Genomic DNA, 23,208 nt, shown 5'->3' on the forward strand with positions numbered 1-23,208 from the left:
ATTCACATGGGCTCGCAATTCTCGCGATAGTGGCCAGCCCACAGATTTTCCGAAACAGACATCTTCCAACACCTTCTTGCCAGCATTCGCGTCGCCGCCAAGTTCATCGGGCAGAGCGCAACAGATCAGTCACGTCTCGTCGGACACCCGTGGTCTGGTCATCAGCATCAGCTCCTTGCACACAGGACAACACCAGTGGCCGTCCCCTCTCTGAGGCGATTGAGACACCACAGGGTCTCTCTAGCCTGCGATGAACGGGGCGCACCAGCCACAGCAGCAGCAGCAGCAGCAGCCACAGAATGATGCTGTTATTTTGCAATATGGTACTACTATTTCCTCCCCAGGTTCATGCTAAAGGCCGTCACTAAGCTTCTGCAGACCAACCTAGTAAAGAGTGGCTGCCAAGCCGAGGTTTCGTCTTTTCAGTGGACGAGGTGAGCATGTGGATGTGCTTCATCGACTGCGCGGGAGCTTGTGCTCACATGAACATAGATTTCAAAGCTGCCAAGGATTTGTTTCGTGTAAGTCGCCTCTTCACTATCGAAGAACATTATGAGTTGGCACAGGCTGCTGACTATTTCACGCATCTCGGTCGCTACAGGTTCATAACACAAGACAAATTCACCCAGATGAACCAGCGTGACTCAGCGCTCCTGAAAGCCTTTGGAGCGCCTCGGTTCCTGGCGAAGCCCGCTCTCACAGAGCTGAATGGCTTCTTCGGGAGTCGTACAGGACTTGGCAGGGATCATGACGACAGAGTAGACAGCAAGACAATCCGTGATTGCAGTAAGTCCACTTCGCTGCTGTCCCGCCCTCGGATTGTGTTCATTTCGTTATCCGAATTCTTACTTGGCCGTCACTATAGGCACGTGGTTCCAGGTCTTCGTCAAGATGGTTAGCAAAGTCCCCGGTGGCGGGAAAAGAGGAATTGAGCCAGAATACGTCAAACCCCCCAAGAAAGACTACATCTGGCATGAGATGGGATTCTACACGTTTTGGGGGAAACAGCCTGGCCAGAATGGACAGGAAGAAACGGTGCTGCGCATCCTCTGTGTCGACACGCCGGACGACATGCCCGAGAGCATAAAGGCGTTGCTGGATGAGCACTCTGGCTCACAAGGGGGACTGGAATTGAATGACCCCTTCGCGTTGCATAGCGCACTTCTGGACAAGATCATTGTGCTTCAAGACGTCGCCGTGTGGCGCGTGAGGGATCAAGTCCGCGTTATCGAGAAGGTTAGTTCCCGCCCGCCCTTTGCGCCTTGACCTGTGGCAGAGACTAACATAGGACTCGCATGACAAAGTCTCGTGATCACACCAGCGTTGGAAAGCGCTTCGAGACCATGCACGAGATAGGCCGGCATGGCATACACATGTCCGAGGTGCTTGAAGTATCCGCCAACACCATCAACTCACTGCTGGAGTACCAGAAAACGGTCTATAAGAAGACGACGCTGAGTCAGGAGTATACCATGCAAGCAGAAGAGTACATGAAGTTCCAGCTTACAGCAATCAAGTCGTTGAAATTGCGATCAGCGTCCAATGATAAAAGACTTGAGAACGAGATCGCTCTGGTAAGTCTGGAAATCACCACTGAAGGGAGGCCGAGTCGCTAACTACCAGGGCAGGCATTCAACCGCATTGCACAATCTGACAATACGGTGGTCAAGTCCATCGCAGTGTTGACCATGTTCTTCCTCCCATCGACTTTCGTGTCGGTAAGCTCCAACCAGCTCCTCAGTCGACCCCCCTTGTAGTCGGTACTAACCGCGATGGGATATAGGCCATATTCAGCACCAGCTTCTTCGGGTTTCAGGACTCGGGCTGGGCCATGTCTGACAAGTTTTGGATATTCTGGGCGGTTGCGATCCCGGCCACGGCCCTCATGCCCATCTACATGCTCTTCGCGTTTAAGAAGCCGAGGAAAGCCTGGGAGGCCCTAGCTGTATGGAAGAAAAAGAGGGTCGACGCCGTGGCAGCAGGTCAGGCGAACAGGGCAGACGGAGTCGGCGTTTGATCATGTTATGGCGGTGGTGAGATTCCCAAGTTTGAATTCTTTTGCTTAAGTAGCTTTGATGGTTTTGCGATTCTGTAGACCACAGACTGTGAAACTTTCAGGACATATGTTCTGAGCACTCTATCTTGGTGACAAGTGATACCAATTTGTGAGCTGATATAGCACCAAGGAAGGCTTAAGTCAACACAGAAGATATTACTGGACTCCTTCCTGAAGAAAATGCAAGTATGAGTCAAAATCATATTTGCCAAGACAACCATGTATTGCCTCTTGTACAAGCACTTACGCGTTTCTATACCGCCCAGCAACCAGTCACCGAGCTCTTGGAAGCACTGGGCTTTTGAAAAAGTGCCAGACACCGTATATGTTGAGCATGCTACTCCAAGAATACCAGCAAGCGCCGTAGAAAGAATACGCCATGTTTCCTGGTTTGTTCAAGGATGCCGTGTGGTGTGCGGCACCGGCATTGCACGACTCCGCCTAGTCGAGCACCCGTCCTCTGCTTCCTCGTCTTCAGACTCTGCGGTCGAGCGTTATATCAGCCACAGTACATTGAACACGAGTGGTTTTGCCGGAGTCCTCTCGGCTCTATCTCGATGAGCATGAACGCTACATGACAAGGCGACAGCCTTACAGGAGCGGAAACCGCTCTTCGATGAGGCTCTCGAGCACGTCCATGCCATCACAAAAATGCCCGTTACGAGTCCTCCTGTTCCGAGTATGATTGTCAAGATCGCCACGATCCATGACCACGACGGCTGGCGAGACTCGTGGCTTATGGAAGAGAGATCAGCGCATCTCGTCATGTGCTGTATTTCAGCTACCGGCTGTCCGAATGATGATGCCAAGGCCATCATCACCGTTGCCGACTTCGCCCGCGAGTCTAGCGTCTACCTCGGGACGTAGCCCTTACGGTCAGCTCACGAGCAGGTGTCCCCCGTCGGCTTGGCCATGAAGTCATCAGATCATTCGTCCGGGGCTGCACGGGGTCCCGGCTCAAATTCGTATCTGAATAGGATGGCGTGTTGATGGCTGACCGCCATCTCGGCGTGCAGAATGAACACCAGGCACAGCGCGACGGCCCTTGGGTAAGATTACACATATGCCGTCTGCAGTCTGTCGCCCGTGAAAATGCTTCAGTCCAGATAGACTGTCCGCTCATCGCGGTGGTGGTAATCGATCTCCTCCAGAACTCTTTCGCTGTTATTTCCCCTTATGGCGTTGACGAAGAGCCGTAGGAAGTGTACTATCTCCGAGATGGACTGTTTGTCGACGGTGTCGCAGCGAGGAAAATGAGACTCGTACGTCTTGATCTGCTCCTGGAGGCCAATGATGTATTGTGGCTTCTGGAAGCTCAGATCCACCGTCTCTGGCGTATAGCCCGGCCAAACGCAGTGCCCCATCAGCGTCAAGGACCGTTCTGTCGCACCGAGCATGGTGGTCTCGCGTAATATGAATGGCGTCGGACTCTTCGACATGCCGCAGATTAGATCCCCGGGCTGCATCGATGGCAATTACTACACGGGCATGAAGAATTGCTACCCGGGCATGACTCTTACACGGGCATGACCTTTTGCAGCCTCTGATTGGTCCATCCCTTTTTGTTAGTGCATCTAGATTCTGCCAACGCTTCCCTTGTACCTCGGGATTAGCTCTCCACCACGACGATCGACGAGACATATGGAAGCTATTCACTAGCTAGCTACTACACCAATTACCTCTTGTCGCATGTCAAGCCTACTGATAATGATTGTTCGTGAAAGATACCATATTTGTCAAGGTCCCAGGGCTCCAGGCGTGGTGTGTTAGGCCCCCTGCTGAGACCAACACTCAAACACACGCTGTATCAGGAATATCCAATAGCCTCATCTTCCAAGGCATCTGCATCACAAAGCAGGTCATTCCTTTGTGCTGAAATTGGTCCCCTCTTTCCTTCTTTCATAGTCAAATCAACTGCCCCTTTAACCATGCGCTCATCCGTGCGTGCGACACTCTTCCTGTCGCGATCAAGGCCGTCATTATGTCCCAGCCCGGCTCTCGATCTAGCTCAGCAAGCAACCAACGACTTCGAAGCTATCAATTACGTCCTCGAAAACGACAGCGGCAGAACCAATCTGAGAGTTCAAGACCACCTTCGTCTAATAGCACAGGGACGAGCATTGGCCCACACTATGGCGTGGGAGACGACGAGGCACTCTGTAATGCTTTCGCCTCGTACCCAGAGACCTTCACGACCGCTCCACGCCCCCATGGATCGCGTGGGCTGAACGAGCCACCATGGGAGCTGCGATTCGATCATGAGATTCACCTATCGAATGATTTCCCAACCCGAGGAAGACGGTCGCAACGAGTAAGAATGCCTATACCAGGCCCGGAAATCGACCAGCCACCTGCCTGCTCTCCACAACAATCAGCACAAGAACAATTCTCTCCAACAAGACCCCAGTTTCAGTCCGCCCTTAGGCTAGTGCGCGAGGTGATTGGGACAGATCGAAGACTTACCATCGAGCTCGTCCGGTCATACGAACGAGTCCGCCAATGGCGCGAGATATGGGGCTACTCGCCGCTCAGTTCAACTCCATTCGAATCATCTCCGCCATACTCGCCTCCCCGAGAAAGGCACTCTCCGCCTATCGCCTCGCCGCCCTCGCCCGACCACCCCTTGTCGCCTGTCCCTGACCCGATCCCGAACCCACCTATCCCAGACGACCCAGCGCCGTCAGCCGAAGTCCTGTTCGAGTGGGTGAATACTTTCGCGAAGGCTAATGGCTTCGGTATTGTTCGACGAAATGCCTACTCATATAAGGGTCGGAAGATCCGGTACTCTTTCCAATGCGATCGATTCGGAGAACCACGCCCCTCAGAGAGTACCGGTATTCGGCAACGGAAGTCTCGAAAGTGTGGTTGTAAATGGATGGTCATTGCCGAAGCACTGGAGGAGGGTAGATGGCTTCTACGACACCACGATAATTCCGAGCATAGCCAGCATAACCACCGGGCCAGTATCAAACCATCCGCCCATCCCTCCCACAGACGACTCACTACACCTATCAGGGCAACAGTCGAATCGACAAGCCGTCGGGTCGGAATTCGGGCCCGTGACGTACGCGCGATCGTCCTGGAGCAGCATCCCGAGTCATCTTTTACACGAAAGGATATCTATAACGCCAGGTCTCGTATCAGTCGAGACAAGTTGAGCGGCCACACTCCTACTGCAGCACTGATCAAGCTGTTCGACGAGATGGAGATTCCCTATCTTGTTAAGTGGGCGGATGATGAGCCAAACCGCCTCGTCGGTCTTGTCTGGACCTTTCCGTACTGCCTCCAGATGTGGAAGCGGTTTCCTGAGGTCATCAGCTTCGACAACACATACAACACCAACCGCTTCAAGCTTCCATTATTCCAAGCAACAGGACAGACCTGCCTTGGTTCTGTCTACAATGCGGCGTTCGGTCTGATCGACAACGAGAGACGGGAGGGGTTCCAGTTCCTCTCTGAGAGCATTCGACAGATCTCAGAGCAGCACTCTATTCGCCAACCGGACGTTATCATTACTGACTTCGACGGTCAGATGAAGGCCGCCCTGAATGATCAGTTCCCTGATGCACAGCAGCAGCTGTGCATCCACCACATCAATTCTAACGTCTTGCTCAAGTCAAAGCAGAAGTGGGTCAAGGGCCAATGTAGCAGTAGTAGTCCCGACAGCAGCAACGGGGAGGACTACGCTCCACAGGCACAGGCTGAGCTCGGCCCGAAAGACGGACAGTTGGTCAACGCGCAGACAGCTGAAGTCGTCCCTCATAGCCATCGAGGGGTTCTCATGATGTGGAAGGTCGTCTTGTTTGCGGAGACAGAGGAGGCTCACGAGAAGGCGTGGGGAAGCCTCTGTAGGGAATTTGACGATCAGCGGGCCATCCTGCGGTATCTCCATGGAACCTACATGCCTGTCAGGGCGCAGTGGGCACGATGTTTCATTCGCAACTATCGCAACTTCGGCATACGCGTCACATCTGGGACAGAAGCAAGCAACAACAACATCAAGAGCTATCTCCTGAATGGTATGAGCAATCTCTATCGGCTTATCGAGGCTATGCAGGACATGATGAAGGACCAGGAGCGAGATTTCAACGACGCCTGCGCAGCGGACGAGGTACTTACCGCGCGAGAGTACATAGGGTCCAGCTCGGAGTATCTAGGCGAACCCCGGACAGCACTCTCTTCGAAGGGTCTCGGGCTTATCAACAAACAATATCGGCTAGCAAGGAAAGCAATGCCGACGGGGAAGAATCTGTTCCCTGACCCCATTGGCGATTGCAGTGAGGACTGCTCGGTTTCGACCGAGCTTGGAATCCCCTGCTGCCACACAATCTACTCAAAGCTGGTGAGTGGCACGCCTCTCACCAAATGGGAGGTCCATCCTCGGTGGCGCCTACGAGAGCCATCCTCTCGAGATCCATACCGACGAATCCTCGACCCTAAGATCGCCACTGCTCTCCGTGGCAGACCTAAGAACACCACACAGGCTGTTCCAGCGCGGCTAGCCATTGAGGCAAGCAGCCAGCCGAGTGGCCAACGAGCCAGCAATCCAACAAGCCAAGCGACAGGGCGCAGACGAGGTCGACCACCAGGAAGTCACAACAAGTCAACGCTAGCTAGGCTTGCTCTGGAAGCGAGCCAACAGGCCAGCAGCCAGGCTAGTAGCCAGGCCAGTGCCTCATCCCAGCGCCAGACGCGCAGCCGGTCAGCTGTTCTTGGAGCTGGAAGAACTACAGGAGTACGTGCCAACGGACGGAAGACGCAATCTAGCATTCGCAGGCGAAGGAGTCAGTGGGAGCTGCTTTACAGCGACGAGGAGGTTCTTCCATCTATAGTAGTTAGAGGATAGAGATATAGATAGCTGCCCTCTAGGGCGTGCTGGAATTGGCCGTGTTCTGTATTGAAAACCAGACCTTGTTTTGATATACGCCTAAGACCTGTTCTAGAGGCCTGGTTGACCTGGTTGGTTCTGACTATACCGAAAGCACGGCCTTGTTAAGAGAGCTTGCTTCACCGCCTTTGCACTGATGTACCTGTGGGTCGAAGGAAAAAAATGAGCGAATCAGAGGCGATAGAAGTCATGCCCGTGTAAGAGTCATGCCCGGGTAGCAATTCTTCATGCCCGTGTAGTAATTGCCGCATCGATATCGGACCCCACCCATAGGTGCCGGTCTGCGACTGAAACAGGCAGCGCCGTGAACTACCTATTAGGAATGTTTCGTCTAGCATCGAGTAGAGCTCTTGACCGGGTGCCGATGTCTCAGGTCTTGATCCGCCAGCGATTCTGGTATGGAACCATCCGTGGACCGTCTCGAGTTGATCTGCAGATTCCAGCTTGACATGGTCGAGGGACCCAGAGTCGTCTCCTGGAAACATGTCAAAGACGAGGGCCCTCATGAGGCTTTTCATGTCTTCTTCAACACTCCAATCACTCCAATCCATCACCCAGTCAAAGATAGCCCGTAGTGTGCGAGCTACCTCTTCCGTCTTGTCGTCCGTGGGGCACAAATAGATACCGGGCATGACCCGGAACACGTTTTCTACGTGAGCAGCCGCAACGAAGTTCTCCTCGCCATTCTCAGAACCAGATAGATTCAAATTAGAACGTCTGGTCTCGTCTTGGAAGTAACTGTTGCATCCCGAGCGCAAGTAAATGATCATTCTTCGGGGGAATGGGCTTGAATCGGATTGGAAGTGGAGCCACGGCAATCCCCTGGCGAGTCGTTCCGGGTCCGGGTTTTTTCTGGCATCGAACCACGTTCTACACTCTTTGAGGCAGAGATGGAAGTCCTGGTGAGGGGATAATTGTGGCGCTTCGGGTTGCGCCGTTGCAGCTTCTGCTCTTCTTCGGCTGGCGAACCACCTGGCGAAGCAGAAGCTTCGCGGTCTATAGTTAAGTGACCCTCGCTGCCTTATATATTGGTAGGGATTGACGATGCGCTCATATATACGAGTGTGAGCTTCTCGTCGGCGGGTGTCGATGTCTTCGTAGGCCGTACTGAAGTCGGGCACCCAGGACGGAAGAGACTGGGCCCCTTTCCATGACATGTCCCCTCGCAGTATCTCCAAAGAGCCGCCGTCGCTAGACATAATGTGTAGGGTTGCATTCGTGTAGACCTCGGGGACGCTTCGTGTATAGTCCGCTTCGATAGAAGTGCTGGCCCTTCCGACGAGGCTAAGCAGCGCATAGATATGGTCGCGCTTGTCTGTGGCGCGACGTCCACCGACGTCTAAGAGGACCTCGAGCAAACCCCCCGGTGCCGGCCCAGAATGTTGTCGCCATGAGCTCCTTCTTGCTTCAATCCCGCGCGTAAGCTGAATCAAGCGTTCAAGCGGCTTTGTGTACTCTGTCGACAAGGGCAGCCTCCCTCTGTTGACATTCGTTTCTACGGCGCTGACAGTCTTGCGTAGTGCTTCCCATGTGAACAAAACGTTGCCGTAGAGCAAGATTGCCGTGCGGGGAACGATAATCTCTTGTAAGACCCACACGCGAGTCCACCAGGAACTTGTGGTAAGCAAGCGAATGCCTTCGAATAGCTCCGTGTTTAGTTCTTCGGGGTTGCTTGACACAAGAGTGAGTAGGTCGCGGTCCGACCCAGCCCCGAGCTGAGCAATAAAGTCGAGGATGACGTTTGCCGGAAGGGGATAGCTTTGTGGTCGACTGGATACCGTCGTTGCTGTGCTTTGGGCTATGAATGGTCCTGGTTCCTGCTCTAGTCCTTGCCAGTTGACGATGCCACCAGACAAATGCTTCAAAACGAGCTCTCGGCGCTTTTCGTGATGCGTCCAGGGATGACCCAGATAAGCCACTACACTTGAGGCCTGCTCGAATATCTCGCGCATCCTGCTGACTTGAGCACTGCGCTCTACCATGTCCTATTGATTGATACACTAGAGCAACAAGTGGTTAATGGCTGGCCAGGCTGGGGTTTTGTGCAGTCCGCATGATCCTCGAGTCTCAGCACGTACCAGGGCATCGATCCATAGAACGACATCCTTGTTTTTCTTGCGGAGCATCTTCAGGGCAAGCTCGAGGTTCACAGTGATGCGAACTGCATGTTTGTCGACAGAAATGGGTGACTTCGAGATGGACGTGCCCCAGACATAAGACAGGGCCTGGTATGCTTGTTTGCTGTTGAAGGCGACCGTTCGTAGCCAACATTGGATCGGGTCGGTCCAGCTGCCCTGCTCGACCACGACAAGACGGAACGCTTCTGTGGAAAGCCTTGTGTATAGAGCATTAGGGCCTCTTTGACCACTTGTAGGGGCCAGAGGGCTTTCGTGGACGTTGTCCATATTCTTTTGGCAGTGCGGAATGGAGGGGGGTGGGCTAGTGAGCGAAACTGGCACGTTTGACTCTGACCTATCAATTTCGTGCACGAGAAAGCAAAGCGATGTCCAGGAGGAACACCGCAATCAATTGACCTCTATTCCAGTTACCTCGACTTCATGGTCAGATCAGCGCAGGACGGGACTGGAACGTGCCTTGCCCAACACCCCCCTCTCCCCCCCGCCTCTGCCCACTCGTGGCTGCCCAATTCGCTCCAAGGCGGACACGGAACTGAGCATAAGCATAAAGATGTGGCTGTGCATATGTCATGCAGCCCCGTCCTGATTCGCGCATTGCCCACTACAATCACTCGCCTGGGCGGCAACCCATGAGGCAACCGTGTTCCTGACAGCTCGAGCAAAGTGTTGACAGCTGTCGTTGGCGCTGCAGTCTATTGTTTGCTACATGCCCAGAAGATCAATCCTGCACTGATCTCTTCATACAGAGCTGCCCGTTCCTGCTCTCATTGGGTCGTCCTGCCTGCCCAAGGCCACCTATCCAGGACGGTTACATACCGCCTACTAGCCCTTTAACTGTTCACACGAACGTTCCTCAGGCATTATACTGAAGTTTGTGGACAGCAGGCTTGGATTACATCAACCGAACAACCTGTATCTCTCTGACTTGTGTTGTAGCTAAATTGGACTGTGCTCAGGGTAGAGACAGAGACTCAATGGCCTCGGTCAGCAGGTCATACCTTGACACACCGGCCACGACCTCATGCCAGTTCGCCTTGTCTATGGAGGGAAATCTAGACGCAAGGACGGTTCCGACGGTCACAGCGCCGTAGTCCTCGTTGCCCATGTCAAAACCGTACTGCCGGGCAGCCTCCACGAACACTGGATCGATCGTGACACCTCTTGACGCACAGCCCGTGTATGAGTTTTGGAGCACGTTGCACAATGCAACAACGCCAAAGTCCGCGGGCCGATCGATGTCCTTGGTCTGGATGAAGCTCTCAATCGCGGCGACATAGATGGCTTGTGCGTTTCTCTCGTGATAGAGCTCCATGAGTTCCGGGCTTTGTGCTACATGCATGACTGCGTTGCGAATCCGGTTCAGCGCGCCACCACTGCCGGCGCCGTTGTATGGCTGCTCGCTGACATCGGACTGCACGGGGACAATGTCGAAGTACACCAAAGTAGATGCAGGGATGTGTTTGCTGAAGTATGACTTGATCGTGGCGACCTTTTGCTTATTCGCGGTCGGGATGATCACTGTGACGACAGGCGGTCTCGCATCCACGATACCTGTGGACTGAGGGAGGATGTCGGAGAAGACGGGCTGAAATTCGCCGAGGCTCCAGTTCGAGATGGTGACCAGCATTTCCGTGTTCTTGAGGGCAAGAGCGTTAGGATGTGTCCGCCTCAACGCGGCGATTCTATTTATCGCTGCAACCAGAGTCTCTACAGCGTGCCTGGGGCCGAAGACGAAACCTGAACAGTTTTGGCCCGCTATGGAAAGGCCGGTTAGTAGTGCCTCTCGAGTTGTGTGACGACTCGTAGTGCCTGGCTATTGGACTTACATGAACTCTGGTTGGGCGTAAGCCTCGCGCTGTGCTTGACCTTGGCAGACCGCACAACAAGCTGCCCACCCAGCCAGCGAGTATCACCATCACATTCCCTGAAGATCATATCGACCGCAGCTTTTATGTCAGCCTGTAGCGGCGGCGCTTCTGTAAAATCCTGCGTTGATGACTGTTCCGGGGCCTGCGCAGTGACATTTGCATTTGCATATTCTGAATCCCAGGCTATCATCACGTCGTCTTCGCTCAAGATGTCGCTGCTCTGCTTGGACAGGGTGTTGCAGTCGAGGACTGTGTATAGCTCTGCCATATGATCAGCGCCGCTGGATGTCCCGGTCTTTTGTTGACGATAGTAGATTGTGATGGTGCTGCCATTGTACTGGACGTCGACCACGTTGGCTGACGCATCGCTGAAGTCGCCGTTGGGTGCGATCCAGAAGAATGACATGTTATCAGGGCGCATGGCTTGATTTTGTTTGCTTGAATGGTGGCAATCCTGTTGAGGCAGATGTCGTTCTGTGGTGCTGCATGGAAATACCCACCCCTGGCTGGAGCCAGTGGCCGGCATAATAGTTGTTTTATAGAATGCCGCCGGGGAATGCTTGGTATAGCGCAGCGTTGATTTGAGGTTTGCTGTTTTGCATGCCCGGGCTGGCCGCGGAATTTGCTCGTCATGTGCTCTTGTTTGTCGAGATGTGCTGTGTTGTGGCTGGTAAGACGTGGCAGGGCCGTTTGCGAGCCCTCTCACTTTCACATCAGCCGGCAAGCGAAAGAGCCTTGCGCGAGGAGTGTCTATGCCTGGCCATTACTCATCGTGCTGATGGGTATAGCAAACCATCGGCAGTGCAGTTTGCTGGGGATTGATTGCAGTGTGCAGAAATTGTGCCGGCTGGTGCCTGCCGCACAGCTCCGTGCTTGGTGCGGGTTTGGAGGGGCAGTGCTGTTTGCCCATAGAGGCGCATTCCTCAGCAGTGCCCACCTTTGAGCTCCTTGTGTGTCTGGTGTCCAACACCACCACACACCACGCTTCGCCCCAATCCACCCCAGGTTGGAAAGAGATGCGTGCCATTTCCGGGCGACAGACACACTCGGCCGACCTTTCGACTTCGGCCGTTTGTTCAACAAGTACACCCGACAAGTTCTGCGCCGTCGCCCTGGACACCCGCACCTGCACCGCACCGCACTTGCGCCACCGTAGCATGGACTCAAGACGAAGCAAAATCAAAAATCAACCTTGGAGGGGCATGATGACGACCTCCAAGGGCCCCAGACCTCCAGATCTGTATATTCCCAACGTATCGCCTCAATCAAATACCTAGGTACGTCTAGACGGTTGGACCATACCTGTGTAGCTTTCATCTTCCGACAGGACTTGCCTGAGAGCTAGGCATCCTTGGGAGATCATCTCCTCTGCACACAAGATTGTGGACTAGCCACTTCTTGCATTTTTTCCGCATGGCTTCGATAGAAATATCGCACCGCTTCGACGTGTTTTCGCGAACCGTGCCTTTTGGTGTTGTGTTTCCACACCTCTTTTGGAATCTCCGTCCTGCGGCTCTACTATGGTCGGCTATATGTATGAGGTAGGAATTACGTCACCGGTCTTTGTGCCAGTGTATCACCGCTTGTACTATTATATTCCGAAAAGACGTCAAAAGTCCTAGACAATGACTATTTCGTCCGGGATTCGCCCAGCATCATGGCAGTGTTGGTCAGCTACCATGACCGCCAGATACAGACAGCCTCCCTGAGTCATACCCAACTCCACTTGCACGAATATCTCGGACGACATCTGGACTGGCGCATACAGGCCCAACAAGGCGCCGTCAGACGACAAGCGGGCCCAGTGGGCTGATTTCCAGGAATAAGCATCTGGTTGGAGGCAGGTACGAAGCATGCGGGTACGCCAACCGATAGGGCGAGGGAACTCGGTGACTGCCCCCGGTGAGCTGTTCCGCGTCGGCCCGAACTGGGTCGTTGCCACACGTACAGCCCCCCGAGGCCGTCACTTCCTTCCATCCATTTGGTAGATTTGGGTGGCAGCCTCCATGAAGCCCCCACGACACCGATCTGCTTCGGCCCACCATAGCCCAGACATGGCCAGACTTTCTCGAGACCTGGGCGTTCTTCCGCGACGCCTCTTACTACAAAGCCTACACTATAGCCGACCAGTCAACCGAGCAAGAATATAACCTCAGAAATCTCTCGTGTTGCTGCGAAGCTTCTCAATTCGACCCAAACCGTCTGCCATGTCAGAAAGCACCAATACACAGTTGTCAACCAACTCAGTCTTGACTAAGATGGCGACCAATGAAGCATACGCGAATCGAACATCGGAGACTCTTCGTGACGTAGTGGCCGACATCATCTTTCTGCTCAAACAAGCCGGTCAGACAGTGGCAGTGGCCGAGTCGCTCACGGCAGGCAGTGTCATGGCTGCCATCACCTCGGTCGGCGGCGCGAGCTCAGTCTTCCGCGGCGGCGTCGTATCCTATGCAACGGACCTCAAGCGACGACTCCTCAATGTCGATGGCAGCCTAATTGACCGGGAAGGAGTGATTCATGGTGAAGTCGCGAGACAAATGGCCATTGGTGCACGCAAAATTGCGACCACGGACACCGCGCAGCCCACATCTTGGGGTGTCAGCACCACAGGTGTCGCTGGTCCCGATTTGCAGGATGGCAAGGCGGTTGGGACTGTGTTTATTGGCATCGCCTCGCAACACCAGACTTGGGCTCTTGGTCCATTCAACTTTCCAGGTGATCGGGAACAGATCCGTCAAGCCACGGTTCTCGAAGCGCTTAGTCAACTCAGAGAGCTTCTTCGCACGCAGCGCGCCGATGTGCAGCTTTAGGGGGAAAATAGGAAGGTCAATTCTGTAAACAAAGCTTCTTCAGAGGTCTGTCACTCTGGATGAACTCTTCGCAGTTGGCGAATGAGTAGTGTTACGGGAGGTGATCGCTCCGAGCGCACTTGTGCTACAAGCTGAAGCTGTGTCCAGATGACAACACAGAGCACCAACCGTCATAACTCATGCTTCACCGATGTCACTCGAATCTGCTCAAACTGGGAGGCGGGGCCCTGGATGATCTGTTCCTTGAAAAGAACCCTACTATCGGTGCTGGCATAGCAAAGGTGGTCATGAAATCTCGAATCTCAGCTCGGATGCGAGGGCGAGGGCGAGGAATCCGAACGAGTGCTCCACCCCTAGTAGGCAGGTCTTCATAGCCCACATGCCGAGGCTAGCCTTCGACTGGTGACTCCTTCGGCCACTGTGTCACAGCCTTAGTATACTTTAGTATTACTCAACTGGGAATAGGCTCGCTGGCAACAAGCTTCCTCCAGCCTTGACGGCTACCGGGGTGAGGCCAGAGCATACCGGTCTATTTCTATTCAATGCATTACGAACACCAGGAGCCCTGCTGCGTTGTGTCAACCCGCCTTATTTCCGCAAGCATCGTACTCACTCATCAGCGCATCCCAGGTAGCGCACCATTACCTCTCGCACGAGATGCCCCATACCCTTCAGCTGAAGTGCTCTCGTCCCATGTCTCCTCTCCCCAAAGATAGCCTCGGAAGCGGGTTGCCTTTCACTACCTCACGGCCACTCTGGGGCCGGAAACATGCCGAACCCCAGGATGGACTGCCCAAATTGTCCCATTTGCTGGTTGGGCATCCCGCAGCCACTCGTGAACCCATCCATGCCGTCCATAACCATGGTTCCCGGCGTAGACTCCGTCGCCGAGAAGAGGTTGTCATACTGGTGCTGCTGGTACGCAGCCGCTTCTGGCAGGGCCATGGTTTCCGTCGTCATCAAGTCACTCGATGCTGAGATCGAGTCCGTCATACCTTGCCCCAGGAAGTCAACATCCCCAATCGCGTACAGGTCCTGCATCAACCGCTCAATGTAGGGCGGATCAGCGACAGGACCTGGACCCCCCTCAACAACAACAACCTCGCGACACCTCCACGCCTCAAGGACGGACTTCGCCAGCGCGCGATGCGCATTGCTCGACAAGTCATACAGGCCCTCCTGGATCCCGTACATGTCCTCGATCTGCCGCCACGCCTCGCCGACCAGCGGGGTCGGCCTCGTCCGCTTCCGGAGCTGCCGGGCGACGTACAGCGTCGACTCAAAGTTGACGCGGAAGTCGAGCCGCGAGAACCACGCAAAGCCCGTGTCCGCCGAGACGGCCGTGATCTTGTTCTGCATCTCGATCTCGCCGACGGCAGTGCGGAAGATGCCGTCAGGCGAGCAGTCGCCGGCGCCGGCGTTGAATGGGCCCGAGCGGCCGGGCAGGAAGTAGCGGGAGCCGCCACCACCGCCGCCGCCGCCGCCGCTGGGTGAGGCGTCGTCACTCGTGTCGCTGTGGCCGGCTGGGGTGTGTGGGAGGGGAGGCGGCCGAAAGGTGTCGATGAGGTGCTTCAGGAGACAGTCGATGAGCACGGCGGCCATGCGGTGGGTGGGACTGCTGCTTGGGTTCAACTGCTTCTCCCGGATGTGCGCCATGTCTCGTTCGAGCTCGTCGAGGAGGGCGCTGTAGTAGCTCATGTGTTGCTGGTCGGCCGAGGGCTTGTGGTCTTTGTCGCCGGCGCTGTTGGTCTGGGCACAGCTGTTCATGTCCCCGCTGTGGCTCATCGTGGCGGACTCGAGCCCTTTTGTTGTTGTTGTTGCTGCAGGGCCGACGGTCATGCCCATCTCTAGACCTGGTGTGCGGGTCATGAAGCGTGCCGTCTTGTACATGATGCTGCAGAGGACCATCTCCGTGGGGCCGTCTCGGTCCGGGAATGGCTCTGTGGCGGCGGGATATATGTCTGCGTCGTTGAGGTTCCGCGGCCCGAGCGTGTTGGAGTCGCGAGGGAGCATCGAGTGCCCTAGGCCGGCGCCCAGCGCGAAATGGGCATCTTGCAGCACGAGCTGCCACCAGAGCCGCCGCCGCATCTCTGTCTCGAACGGGCTCAGGCCTAAACGCTCGCCGTCTTGGTGTAGCCCCATCCGCTGCCCGATGCGCAGAGCTACACCGCTGAGGATCCAGGCTGCTGGACGCTGACTTCGTGGTCGGTCGTAGAGAGACATCTGGGTGAGGAGGTCAGAAGAGGGTTTGTCAGGATACGCATGGCAAGGGGTGTCGGGATGATCTACCGTGTATACGGCCAGAGTCTGAACAATGACCAAGTCGTTCCTGCAAAAGAAGTCCTGATTTCTCAATGCCCGTCTAGTGCCGGACGAAAAGCGAGCGAACGCCTGGTCCCGAGGCATGCCCAAGTACTCCTGCGTCTCCTCCTCTCTCATGGCGATGATGGCCATTAGAAAGATGGCAAACAGCAGGCCTTGGATGTTCTGCGGTATGTTCTCCATGCCAACGCATGCCTCGACGAGATATGGCTGGAGAGAGGGAACGTGAATCACCTTGCTGAGGGGATTCACGCGCTCGATGTAAATCTGCCACAACCTAAAGACGTGAGCACTGGTGGGCCAGAGGTGGGCCGTCGGATAGGGTCCCGACATCTCGTCATTGCCAAGTAGGCCCATGTCGGTGTCAAGCTCCTCAGCTGTAGAGGGCGGGGTGTTGGTGGAAACGGGGCTGTAGGTATGACTTGCGCCTACGGACGCAACTCCGAGAATCGTGCTGTCATTGTCGAGGATCTCGCGCATTGCGCGTACCTAGTGTGGGTAAGTGTCAGAGCTTGGCTGTTGTTTCCTTTTCCGTCGCCAGATGTTTGGTCTGGCTGGAGGGCCGTCGGCGATGACAACACGAGGCAGCTTTGCTCACCTCTTCATGTACTGACTGTAGATAGCCGTCTTCCATAAAGGAAACAGTGCCATCGGCATGCTCTACCAACTTGCCGTCGGGCCGCCGGAAAGGCGTCCATCGCGACAACACGTCCTCCACGTCCTTGACACTGGAACCGTGTTGTGCCAGTGGCGTAATAGGCTCGGGGACGGGAGATACTGAGCTGGACGAGGAGGACGGGCGTTCTTCGACACCACGTCTCGAGCCGGCAACCTCTTGAAGGAGCTGCTCGCAGCGGTCCAGGTGTCTCTTCAGCTCATGTTGATGTGATTGACGCGGCCGGGTTGGTGCCCGTGCCGCTTGGACACACTGGGCTCCGGCCTGATCGAAGACCATCGCAGGGTTAGAATGATATGGTAATACAGGTGTATGGGCATCCCACCACCGAAGACAGGGGTGATGAGGTAGGCAATGGACTGACCTGTATGCAAGGCGCACAAGGGAAAGTTCGGGGACAGCGGATCTTGCGGTACTGGCATCTCGTCTGCAGGATCCGAAGTCAGTATTGCCTTGCTTCTGGACGGGCAGAGCCAGATTGGGCGAGCGAGGATCAAGGAGACAAAAGTGACAAGATTCCGGATTGACATACGCAGGACAAAATCCGTCGTGAAGGTGCGGATGATGATGATGATGATGCTGACGGGGTAGAGGCAGACCGGACTGTAGTGGCGGCGTTACTTGACGGCGTGGGGCCGGGCGCGGGCCCTGGCACGGGCGGTAGCGGCTCCATGGGGATTTTGGGAGATTCAACGTTGAACAGACGTCCGGGGGACGAGAAATCTGTGTGTGTGTGTGTGTGTGTGTGTGTGTTTCGCGTGGTACCCGAGGTCTGGGCCTGTCAGATGGCGTCCGTAGGTACAAGCGGAAGCTCGGTTCCGGCAGCGCAGTTGCCGGGATGAGGAGGATGGTCTGCCTGAACTGGGCAGTGTCTCGAGCGTTTGGGCATTGGGTGCCTACCTACAATTACCTAGGTACCTATCAACGTCGTGAGTGGGTGGTGATGACGGAACGGAGGAGGACAACGGCCCCGGGAGTGTAGTGAGTTGTTGGTCGGCGGGACATGCCAGGGTGACTAATCACGACCCTTGGGGACTCTGAAGTCGTGGACGGACGGGCCCGTCGATGCAGGGGTCCCGTTCAAGTGGGGCCAGGACGGAGTCCGCATCTTTCCCATAGTCCGCGCGGCTCCGTCCTCCACCCACACACACAAAACCCCATGCAACACCTGCATCTCACATCAGCAGAGCCGCAGGTTGCCTATTGTGCGCATCACCCTAGAACAAGTCTCTAGCCCACGGTAGGGTGGGTTTAACAGTGCTTTGTGCAGGGTTCACGTCTCCCGTCCGGACCCCGCCAGGCCATCACAACATCTGGAAAGCCTCCGGCGATCCATCCAGGTAGGCACCCTCACGAAACTTCTGGTGCTTGTTCACGTGCAGTTGGGGGCTGCCAAATAACCCGAAAGATGCGACTGCCTCGGCGGGGCAGGACGGGGCCGCTTCACGGTAATTATGCTCGCATCCAAGCACCCGCCACAGCGGAATCCGTCACCGCTTGCCTTGCGACTCAGATAATCGATCAACATATGGCCTTCACTTCCTGCATTCTCCAGATTCCTTCCAAGTGGCCGATATATAAGCTCCTTCTCGATATCTGCCAACATAATAGCTTTGGGCTGCTCAGTCGCTGCAGCACGTCAACCAACTCTCATTTGCTCTTCTGTTCTCCCATTTCGTGTCCACACAGAAAATCATCGCCGTCTCCGGCTTTGGCCTCCAGTCTCACAACATGGACCAAGCCGTGAGCCAAGAGAAGTCCAGTGAGCTGGATGGATCGCGCAACCAGAACAATGTCGAGCTGAGCTCCGCCGGCGAAACGAAGCCAGAAGCCAGCTCGAGCGACAAGGCCGAATCCACTACGAAAGAAGAGCCGGAGGACGAGTCCAAGTATCCCAGTGGCATGCGCCTGGGCCTTGTCATGCTCGCGCTCTGTCTCGCGGTCTTTCTCATGTCTCTGGACAACAGTATCATCTCCACTGCCATACCTAAGATCACAGATGAGTTCAACAGTCTTGGTGATATAGGATGGTACGGAAGCGGTCCGTATTCCGTATTCCTCTCTCTCGTCTATTGCAAATGCAGCCCTTAGTACACTCCAGCCCAGACTGACCTGAGTCATCTTCTCCAGCCTACCTCCTGACCACGGCCTCTCTTCAACTGGTCTACGGAAAGTTCTATTCTTTCCTGCCCATCAAACTTGTGTACCTAGCCGCCATCTTCATCTTCGAGGTCGGCAGCGTCCTCTGTGGCGCGGCGACATCCTCGCAGATGCTCATTGTGGGCCGTGCCATCGCTGGCGTGGGCGCCGCAGGCGTCTTCTCGGGCTCGTTGATTATCCTAGCCCACTCCGCACCGCTTCGCCGGCGCCCTCTTTACACTGGTCTGATAGGAGGCGTCTACGGGATCTCCAGTGTCGCCGGTCCGCTGCTTGGAGGGGCCTTTACTGACGGTTGGTACTCCCATATCCGCCGAGCTGGCTATAATGGCAAACTAACAAATATGTTTACCACGTGGTAAGGGGTCACCTGGCGTTGGTGCTTCTACATCAATCTGCCCATTGGCGGTCTTGCTCTGGGTGTCATTGCCATCTTTTTCCCGGAGCCCGCCCGAAAAATTGATGCCGCCAAGGGGTGGAAGGATAGGATCATGTCGTTCGACCCGATAGGGACTGCGGTTTTGATACCTGATGTCATTTGTCTCCTGCTGGCCTTGCAGTGGGGTGGTACAACCTATGTAAGTCATCAAGCTCTGACGGCAACCTTACTCTTGGGCTCCCACTAACCGGCTCACAGGCATGGTCCGACGGCCGCATCATTGCCCTCCTCGTCCTCTTCTCGGTCCTCCTCATCACCTGGATCCTTCTCCAGTACTTCCAAGGCGAGCGCGCGACTGTTCCCGGACGCATCATTCGCCCACGATCAGTCTGGAGCGCTTGCCTGTTCAGCATGTGCTGCGGTGCCGTGTTGTTCGTCGCAATTTATTACCTCCCGATCTGGTTCCAGGTCGTCAAGGGCGCCTCAGCCGTCCAATCCGGCATCGATAACCTGGCCCTCATCCTCGGCGTGACGGTCGGTTCAATCTTCGGCGGTGCTCTGACCACTGTATGGGGCCAGTACGCGCCCCTCATGGTCGCCGGGGCGGCGTTGTCGAGCGTCGGGTTCGGGCTGATTACCACCTTCAGCCCTGATACCGAGAGCGGCCGCTGGATCGGATACCAGGCCCTGGCGGGTTTCGGTCTCGGTCTGGGCACGCAACAGCCCATCGTGGCTGTCCAGAATGTGCTCGCGCTCATCGATGTCCCCACGGGCACGACGCTGCTGGTGTTTGTGCAGACGATCTCGGGAGCGATATTCAACAGCGTCGCCCAGAGCGTCTTTACCAACAAGCTCCAGCAGAACATCATCGAGTATACGCCCGGGCTGAATCCAGCCATCGTCCTGGGCACGGGTGCTACCGCCGTACAGTCGTCGATTCCGGCGGAGTATTTGGATGGCGTGAGGCTCGCATACAACAATGCTCTCAATCGCGTCATGCTCATCCCAGCCGTTATAGCAGCGGTCAGCGTCATCTTCGGATTCACTATCGAATGGCGGAGCGTCAAGGGCAAGGACAAGAAGAACGCTGACGTGTCGGCTACTTTGGAGGCTGCTTCTGAGCCGCAAGCCGAGGCCGGCAAGGGTAAACACAAGAAGTCTTGTTGTGCCTGAACATCTACATAGCATAGAGCATTATGCGCAGCTCTCGCGACCGACTATTTGACCCCACTTAATAATAGAGATGCTCTCCCCTCCCCCCTGCTTTGCTTGTCATTGCCATCATGACGCATGGCAGGAATAGATGCCAACGCCGCCCACATCCCTCATTCGATCATCTTGTGCCGGTGCCCACATGTAGTTCGTCTGTGATATCCTCGTTCGGAGGACTTACGTGAAGGCGACCATTTAGCAGGCGACTCTACATCATATGCTGCGGTTCTGTGCACCATGTTGGTCAGTCGACATACGTTCTTCTCCTTTGTGGAATCGACTTTGTACACACCGAGACGACCTGCCCTTTGCTACTCCTGGGGTCAGTATCTACCACTACTGACAACCGCCCACCCCACTCCAGACCACTCACCTGGTCGTGGGGTAATTAATGCATAATCTGCTTCCACCTCACCACACTCCTTGAGTTATCCACTTTTGGCTTAATGAGTACTCTACATGATTCCCCGTGTTGGTACATTCAAATCTCTTTGTTTGAACATGATTCAACTTGGCCTTTTCCCAATACTGTTCGCATTCAGCCTCCGTCGGCCTTTCCAGGCAGCATTTGATTTGCTCATATTTACAAGATCCATGCACACAATTCATTATAATGCCTCGTCTTTACAATCCCTTTATCTGCTGGTGAACGTAAGACAATATGGCTTATGCATGGCAGCGTCAACATCATTACAAGACAATTGAATTCGAAATAGCATAATCTTCCAGCTCTGCCGAGTCTCCTCTTGTTCGGACTCCCTGTGAGCAGTCATTATAGCATATGCTCAATGAGTCACCCTCAATCTGGCTTCCACTCCACAATCTGGGTCTGCGATCTATCACTGCATCTCGATTCACTCACAACACCGCCAACTCCTTTGGTATTAACAACTGCCGCGTCTTCCTAACCCGAGCACCGTCCTCCTTGCTCTTGAAGTACCGGCCCGTCTCGTAGCTCCAGAGCAAGCTGCCGAGGGCATGGTTCCTCTCGACGTCGAGGAAGCCGAGGACCGCGCGGTCCGCCTCCTCGCCGAAGCAGGGGAGCTCCGACAGCGCGCGGTAGTAGCGCCGGTAGCAGTCGTTGATCATGACGCCGACCTCGTTGATGGCCTGCTGGGTCGAGAGCCCCTTGGCCTTGAGCAGGCGGACCATGTTGTGGTCCACACCGAGGCGGAGGTCCTTCTCGTACGAGAGGATGTCGTTGACCAGCAGGATCTGGTCGCTGATGATGACCATGATCTCGAACACGGACGGGTGGTCCGCCACCTCGGTGGGCAGGTCGATCCCGGCGCACCACTCGTTGAGGACGAGCGCCGGGTATGCGCCGAGCGAGCCCCGGCGCATCTCCAGGTACTCCTCGGCTCCGCGCGTGTAGGACCGCCCTTCGACGTTGGTCCGGACCTGCGCGACCAGGCCCTCGAAGTAGAGCTCGTGTGCCCACCTCCAGCGCTTCTGGAAGCGCTCTGACGAGGGCTTGCCCCTGAAGAAGCCGTCGGGGCTCTGCTTGACGCGGTCGCACAATGTCTGGAACGCATAGCGGATAGGGTGTTCTGTGTCGGCGCTGTACCGCGGCGCGGTGCCCTCCATGATCTCGCGTGTCCTGGCAATCTCGGCCACGGCCGCTTCCAGGTCGTTCGCCAGGTGGCCCTCGTCGAACTGGTCGTCGAAGAGAAAGGCCCACGAGTTCCAGTCGCTCGACGTGCGCAGGGCAAAGGCGCTGCAGTCGGGCGCCCAGATGCTCGCGAGGAAGGTGAAGTCGACGCGCTTGTTCCTGCTGGCCCACTTTGCATCGGCTTTGATCACGCTGGACGATCACCCCATCATTAGTCAGGTTTTGGCCCTTTGAAAGGGTTTAGGGAGGTTTGACGTTTGAGGCTTGAGGCTTGGGGCCTATGCAATCTTTCTTGGCGCGCCGGCCCCCCCTGAGGGATTACTTACGAGGCGATCCATTCGTCAGCGTCGGCTTTGACGCTGGCATAGTTGGCATTTTGGCGCGCCGGGACCGACATGAGTGAGCAAAAGAGGTCGGGAAGGGTGAGGACCTCCACCTTTGCTTGATCCTCAACTTGCTCATGTTTTGCGTCGTCATAGATCCCCTTCCCGTTCATCATCTCGGACTTGAAACCACCGTCGAGTTGGACCATGATGCCTTGTTCAGGATTTGATTGTTTCTATATCGAATGAGTAATCAAGCTCATGGATGCCTCTTAAAGTAGAGGACTGGCAAACATCGTACGATGAAGGCCTTTGTTATATCTCAAAGCCGTGACATGTGCCAAAATGGCCTGCAGCCCTGGAGTCTGGATAAGGAAGGACGCCGCCCACGGACAAGAATCCGTGACGTCAGCAGGAACTTCACACGCGGCCATGCGTGACGCGCCGCCGCCGACGCGCCGTCCTGGGCCTCGCCTTTCCCATTTGAGCTTGGGTCCGGTCCGGTCCATCCCGGACAAGAAGGCCGTAGCAGTACGTGGCGATAGTCAGCGACCCCCCTTCCGGATTGCTGACGTGATTCCCTCAGCCCGAGTCGCCTCCGGTGAAGTGACTGTGGGGTGGGAGAGGAGAGAGGGGTGGCGTGTTGGCTATTACTCAGGGGTGACCACGGGAACTGCACAAAGCATGGAAGTTCTAGCTACAGTAGTGGGGGTTCCTTGAGCTAGCTCGTAGGGGGTCCGTCCCACATTTCCTTGGCGGGCTTA

The 23,208-nt window shown here is 55.5% G+C and overlaps 7 protein-coding genes across 7 annotated transcripts; 3 read left to right on the plus strand and 4 right to left on the minus strand.

Annotated features, from left to right (window-relative positions):
- Nucleotides 1–274: 274 nt before the first annotated feature.
- B0I36DRAFT_328494 (uncharacterized protein) lies at nucleotides 275–2,269 on the plus strand. Its single transcript, XM_046154598.1, has 8 exons — nucleotides 275–323; nucleotides 379–434; nucleotides 493–521; nucleotides 602–786; nucleotides 866–1,236; nucleotides 1,305–1,574; nucleotides 1,629–1,718; nucleotides 1,784–2,269. The coding sequence occupies exons 4-8, from the start codon at nucleotides 630–632 to the stop codon at nucleotides 2,015–2,017; spliced, it is 1,122 nt and encodes a 373-aa protein (XP_046010835.1). The 5' UTR covers nucleotides 275–323; nucleotides 379–434; nucleotides 493–521; nucleotides 602–629; the 3' UTR covers nucleotides 2,018–2,269.
- A 6,660-nt stretch (nucleotides 2,270–8,929) lies between these two features.
- Nucleotides 8,930–9,349, minus strand: B0I36DRAFT_365158 (uncharacterized protein; the record flags this gene model as incomplete). The annotated part of the gene is made up of 2 exons (XM_046159096.1): nucleotides 8,930–8,944; nucleotides 9,023–9,349. 2 exons carry the CDS (start codon nucleotides 9,347–9,349, stop codon nucleotides 8,930–8,932), a joined length of 342 nt encoding a protein of 113 aa, XP_046010836.1.
- A 405-nt stretch (nucleotides 9,350–9,754) lies between these two features.
- On the minus strand, nucleotides 9,755–11,429 carry B0I36DRAFT_146533 (uncharacterized protein). The gene is made up of 2 exons (XM_046148450.1): nucleotides 10,909–11,429; nucleotides 9,755–10,837 (listed from the first exon to the last, which is right to left on the minus strand). Exons 1-2 carry the CDS (start codon nucleotides 11,369–11,371, stop codon nucleotides 10,035–10,037), a joined length of 1,266 nt encoding a protein of 421 aa, XP_046010837.1. The 5' UTR covers nucleotides 11,372–11,429; the 3' UTR covers nucleotides 9,755–10,034.
- Nucleotides 11,430–13,208: 1,779 nt separating this feature from the next.
- B0I36DRAFT_246292 (uncharacterized protein) lies at nucleotides 13,209–13,763 on the plus strand (the record flags this gene model as incomplete). The annotated part of the gene is made up of 1 exon (XM_046150220.1): nucleotides 13,209–13,763. One exon carries the CDS (start codon nucleotides 13,209–13,211, stop codon nucleotides 13,761–13,763), a length of 555 nt encoding a protein of 184 aa, XP_046010838.1.
- Nucleotides 13,764–14,507: 744 nt separating this feature from the next.
- On the minus strand, nucleotides 14,508–17,040 carry B0I36DRAFT_365161 (fungal-specific transcription factor domain-containing protein; the record flags this gene model as incomplete). The annotated part of the gene is made up of 3 exons (XM_046159097.1): nucleotides 14,508–15,986; nucleotides 16,053–16,574; nucleotides 16,684–17,040. 3 exons carry the CDS (start codon nucleotides 17,038–17,040, stop codon nucleotides 14,508–14,510), a joined length of 2,358 nt encoding a protein of 785 aa, XP_046010839.1.
- Nucleotides 17,041–18,310: 1,270 nt separating this feature from the next.
- Nucleotides 18,311–20,550, plus strand: B0I36DRAFT_423692 (major facilitator superfamily domain-containing protein). The gene is made up of 4 exons (XM_046162259.1): nucleotides 18,311–18,802; nucleotides 18,892–19,212; nucleotides 19,282–19,496; nucleotides 19,556–20,550. Exons 1-4 carry the CDS (start codon nucleotides 18,493–18,495, stop codon nucleotides 20,468–20,470), a joined length of 1,761 nt encoding a protein of 586 aa, XP_046010840.1. The 5' UTR covers nucleotides 18,311–18,492; the 3' UTR covers nucleotides 20,471–20,550.
- An 817-nt stretch (nucleotides 20,551–21,367) lies between these two features.
- Nucleotides 21,368–22,653, minus strand: B0I36DRAFT_375638 (isoprenoid synthase domain-containing protein; the record flags this gene model as incomplete). The annotated part of the gene is made up of 2 exons (XM_046160384.1): nucleotides 21,368–22,313; nucleotides 22,448–22,653. The coding sequence occupies 2 exons, from the start codon at nucleotides 22,651–22,653 to the stop codon at nucleotides 21,368–21,370; spliced, it is 1,152 nt and encodes a 383-aa protein (XP_046010841.1).
- Nucleotides 22,654–23,208: the final 555 nt, after the last annotated feature.

Source organism: Microdochium trichocladiopsis (assembly GCF_020744255.1).
Source record: "Microdochium trichocladiopsis strain MPI-CAGE-CH-0230 chromosome Unknown B0I36scaffold_7, whole genome shotgun sequence".
NCBI classification, from domain to species: Eukaryota; Fungi; Ascomycota; class Sordariomycetes; order Xylariales; family Microdochiaceae; genus Microdochium; species Microdochium trichocladiopsis.

Coding starts and splice junctions, on each gene's coding strand:
- B0I36DRAFT_146533 (XM_046148450.1), bottom strand. CDS start 11,371: ATGCGCCCTGATAACATGTCATTCTTCTGGATCGCACCCAACGGCGAC. Junction 10,838..10,908: donor TACGCCCAACCAGAGTTCAT/GTAAGTCCAATA, acceptor GCCTTTCCATAG/CGGGCCAAAACTGTTCAGGT.
- B0I36DRAFT_423692 (XM_046162259.1), top strand. CDS start 18,493: ATGGACCAAGCCGTGAGCCAAGAGAAGTCCAGTGAGCTGGATGGATCG. Junction 18,803..18,891: donor TATAGGATGGTACGGAAGCG/GTCCGTATTCCG, acceptor CATCTTCTCCAG/CCTACCTCCTGACCACGGCC. Junction 19,213..19,281: donor TGGAGGGGCCTTTACTGACG/GTTGGTACTCCC, acceptor CCACGTGGTAAG/GGGTCACCTGGCGTTGGTGC.
- B0I36DRAFT_328494 (XM_046154598.1), top strand. CDS start 630: ATGAACCAGCGTGACTCAGCGCTCCTGAAAGCCTTTGGAGCGCCTCGG. Junction 787..865: donor CAAGACAATCCGTGATTGCA/GTAAGTCCACTT, acceptor CCGTCACTATAG/GCACGTGGTTCCAGGTCTTC. Junction 1,575..1,628: donor TTGAGAACGAGATCGCTCTG/GTAAGTCTGGAA, acceptor CTACCAGGGCAG/GCATTCAACCGCATTGCACA.